This window comes from Orbicella franksi, chromosome 12, assembly GCF_964199315.1.
Source record: "Orbicella franksi chromosome 12, jaOrbFran1.1, whole genome shotgun sequence".
Classification (NCBI taxonomy): Eukaryota; Metazoa; Cnidaria; class Anthozoa; order Scleractinia; family Merulinidae; genus Orbicella; species Orbicella franksi.
Window position 1 is genome coordinate 10,472,187 of NC_138156.1, and position 4,075 is coordinate 10,476,261.

Sequence of the window (4,075 nt, forward strand, 5' to 3'; positions counted from 1 at the left end):
CTACAATTTGATGGACTTTCACTCAAAGAGATTTCAGACTTGAGAAATGCGATAGCAGCTGATAGCGTTTTTGAGAAATCTAATGCGAGCTTATAATATCAAAAGATATTTAACATTTTATGAAATCAATCTCCCAGACGTACAATCAAATAGATCAAACGTCGTTTAAATTTCTCCTCTTTACCATCGTCAAACGTTAAATATCACGACAAATATGGGAAAATATAAAATCAGTTTATTAGGATTTCTTTTCCTATGATTTTTAATCTTACAACTGAGAGAAGTGTGCATCCACTTTAGCCGGCCTGCTGATACATCATCACAATTATTCTTAGTCTTGTTTAAAATGTCACACAACATACACTACTGATTGTTCAAATTCAGAGTTAGAATTTTCTTAGTGGAAGAGGTTTCTTCCTAAACTTAGTTTAAACCTCAAATTATACGTACAGGCGGTTCACTTCTTATCAAGCGGCTAAACTAGCTAGAGCAATGACAGATATTTGTAACTAATATCACACAATCTACCACTAAAGAGCAAATATAATATAATTTTTTTTTTGAAACAATGTGAGCTTTCAGTCTTTTCCCTTTGAAACAAAACATATGTTACATTCGAAACGAAAAATAAATGAGGTACCTATAAAGGTAACTATTCAGCTTTTTCTATTCTGTGAGATTTTCTAATACATCACCAACTACAGACTACCAGTGACAAATAGTTTAAAACCATAATTTTAACTGATAGCAATGAGAGAACCGATTCATATGACATCACAAGTGAGTGGATATATCTATTCAAAAATCTGAATGCGATCGTTCCAGTAGTCAGACACTACTATTCTACCATCACTAAGAACTGCTGTAGAGACTGGGCGATCAAACTCTCCTACCCCGCTCCCCATTTTTCCAAACTTTTTTAGAAACTTTCCATTCAGTTCAAACACCTGAACTCTGTGATTTTCTGTGTCACAGATCATCAGGTGTCCTGCCTTGTTAACAGACAAGCAATAAGGATCATTGAACTCCCCGTCCCCCTCCCCCTCCTTTCCAAATTGGTAAACAGAATTCCCATCCCTATCAAATACTTTGATACAGTGTTCACCACTGTCTGATACTATAAAATGGTTGTCATATTGCACACAGTGAAGGGGGAAGGTGAAAGAACCCTTTCCGCAAATTTTACGTAAAAACTGACCGCTAGGAGAAAAGACCTTGATTAGTTTGTTACTTGAATCAGCAACAATATAATTTCCGTCACTGTCTATGGATAAACCATAAGGATCCTGAAGCTGGTGATCTAGATTTCCCTTTCCCCCAAACTGATTCAGGAACTCACCCTGCTCACTAAAAACTTGCACTCGGTGGTTATTACTGTCCACCACTACAATATAGCCATTGTTATCAAAAGCTATCCCAGCAGGCCAGCGTAATTCTCCTTGTTTATCACCAAACCTACCAAACGATCTTAAGTAAGTTCCATCACTACTGAATACCTGAATTCTGCCGTTACCAACCTCAGTCACTGCAATTTCATTACGTTCATTCACTGCCACTCCCCAGGGACTGTTAAGCATCCCAGCAGCTGACCTTCGTTGTCCAAACCATGGCACGGGTCTGAACTGTCTGGGTTTGATTTCAAAAGCAAAAGGGCTGCCGCAAACGTGATCTTCATTTACCTTCACTGACAAGTCACATTTTCCAGTTTCTTTAGCGAAGTAACTGATCTTGTGGCTGCCGTCTTTGTTATCTTGGACTCGCGCTTTCGTCGCACAGTCGTGTCCTCGGTGATTTCTGATTTCCACTGTTATGGAGTCACGCGCTTCATAACATTGTTCTCCTTCAGCATTTCTTGTTGTCAAAACAAACTGTGCTTCAAGTCCAACAATAGCTTCACTTGTTCCTTTTCCTTGGGCGCTTGATTGATGCGCGCTAGTTTTGCTGATAAATGTTCTGAAAGCGCCGATTCCTTCAGTGACGCTTTTCGCCATTAATGATTCGTTTTCTACGAAAACGAATCGACGAAAGCCTTCAAGGTCGCAGTCCACTTGGTCTTCTCCATCGCTGACTTCTTCCTCAACCATTGTGATTAATGACTTGTCTAACTGCATAATCTCAACGCTTCTTCCTCGCTTTAGAAATGTTTCCGTTTTTTCAATCCATGTCTCGATAAGCTTTACTTGTTTGTCCACATCGCGCTGTTCAGTTCGCAGACGTTCTTGAGATCCTTTTACTTGTCTGTCCACTTTGTTTAATATTTCCTTCTTCTTCGCTTCGATAACTGCCATCAAATGTTCAGCAAATCTCTGTACGTCTCGTTTGACGGCAGCGGCTTGTTCTTCAATATGAATGCAGGTCGTGTCAAGTTCAGCAATTTTGTTTCTCTTCTGTTGTGCTTTTTGCTTTTGTGATTCAATCGCCGATTGCACTTGTGACTTTCGTTCATTTGCAGCTTCTTCCAAATGTATTTTGGCATGACCTTCGTGAAGAATGGCAACACAGGAATTGCAAATAGTAACTTTACATTCCTTGCAAAAGAACTTCAGCTCGTCTTTTTCATGGTGTCTCAATTGGCAAAATGCTGGGCGTTTTAACACTTCCTCGATGTCTTGATCTTCGAAATCTTTAATCGCCAACACACGGTGTTCTTTATTAGCTCGAATTATGTTGTGCGCCGAAATACAGTCGTCACACCAGAATGCACAACACTGGAAGCAGTACAAAGTCTGTCCGCTTTTTTTGTCGCAATTTCCACATTTCACTCCGGTAGAATTACACTCTTTGATTGCCAACACATCTAGCAAACTGTTGATGCGAAAGTTGGTCGGTAAGTCCCTCAGGTTTCCACTTCCAGGGACTCTACTCTCTCTTCTACATTCTGGGCAAGTTATGATATCATGGCGGCCACTCGTTCGTAGAATCCCGTTCAAGCAGTGAAGACAAAAGCTGTGTAAACATGGCAGCTGTTTGGGATCTGTGAATGTAGTCATGCACACAGAACAGGATACTTCTTCATGAAGATTGTCTAGCAAGGTTTTTATATCCATGTTTAAAGACAGAAACACAAAATTGGTTTCGAGATAAAAACAACAACCGACAACAATGGAGCCTTGTGATATAAAAATACCGTAGTTATCAGACTGTTAATATTGACCAATCACGACAGATTAGACAGACTGCATGACTACTAGGAATTGTTTCTATTGGCCGCCGAGATTTTACTCTGCTGGCAGCCAGTTTTTTTTCTCTAAGGGTTACTAGGACGAGTGTTTAGTTATCGCGAACGAAAACGGGCAGTACAGTATGGCTGTGGCTGAGTAGGGAAGAAGGCGGGACAAGGGCGCCCATGTCTCGTCCCATTCCCCTCGCCTCATAACCTCTACTGAATTTCGAAAGAAAAACAGACTGCCAGCAGTCTACCGAGATTTCTACGAATCTTGATCACAAAAGTGTGACGGATTGCTAAACTCTTATGCAAGAGCGTCTCTGTCTCTCTATTCGTCAAGAGACAATCATGCGAGTAAATCTCAAACCAAACAAATAACAAGCATGACTGGTACATTTTGCGTAACAGTATTTTTTGAAGTGAAATATTTGAAAACCAATCCTCTCCAATTTCTTTTATATCATCTCTTAAGAACACCCAAAATGTGTTACTGTGATTTCAGCCAGCTCTCAGCAAAACAAAAGAGACGGGCGACAAGATATATCCCCAGGGGTAGAGGCTTGGGCTTCATTGTGACAATATTTCCGGGAAGCCTGCGACCTCAAACACAACTAGCACTCAAAGACGAGCTCAATTTAATTCACGGTAGTTCCAACTAGAGGAGAAACAATGGATAAACGGTAAGCGGAGCTATTTGTTTCCGTTCTCCTATTCATTTGTGCTCATGAGCAGCTTTTCAGCTTTTGCTGCAGGTCAAATAGAAATCATGATAATAATCAACTGATCAAGATTGGCATCGTCCGTGGTTCGTTACACAATTGGCTGCTCGCGCATCGTGATTCTTTTAATCATTAAATTCATAGCTTTAAACATTGTCAATACCAAGGTTGATGCAAGAGTTTTGAGGAA

The 4,075-nt window shown here is 40.3% G+C and overlaps 1 protein-coding gene and 1 pseudogene across 2 annotated transcripts in view; one reads left to right on the plus strand and one right to left on the minus strand.

The window, feature by feature from the left end:
• Nucleotides 1–217: 217 nt before the first annotated feature.
• LOC145464111 (E3 ubiquitin-protein ligase TRIM71-like) lies at nt 218–3,053 on the minus strand. Its single transcript, XM_081447926.1, has one exon. The coding sequence runs from the start codon at nt 3,045–3,047 to the stop codon at nt 795–797; it is 2,253 nt and encodes a 750-aa protein (XP_081304052.1). The 5' UTR covers nt 3,048–3,053; the 3' UTR covers nt 218–794.
• A 704-nt stretch (nt 3,054–3,757) lies between these two features.
• Nucleotides 3,758–4,075, plus strand: part of LOC145463885 (glutathione hydrolase 1 proenzyme-like) — a 24,191-nt pseudogene continuing 23,873 nt past the window's right edge. Inside the window, exon 1 of the transcript XR_014041370.1 lies at nt 3,758–3,846. The product of XR_014041370.1 is annotated as a glutathione hydrolase 1 proenzyme-like (transcript). The remainder of the gene's footprint in view (nt 3,847–4,075) is intronic.

Bases quoted from the DNA above. Each gene is read 5' to 3' on its own strand.
- LOC145464111 (XM_081447926.1), bottom strand. From the start codon at position 3,047: ATGGATATAAAAACCTTGCTAGACAATCTTCATGAAGAAGTATCCTGT.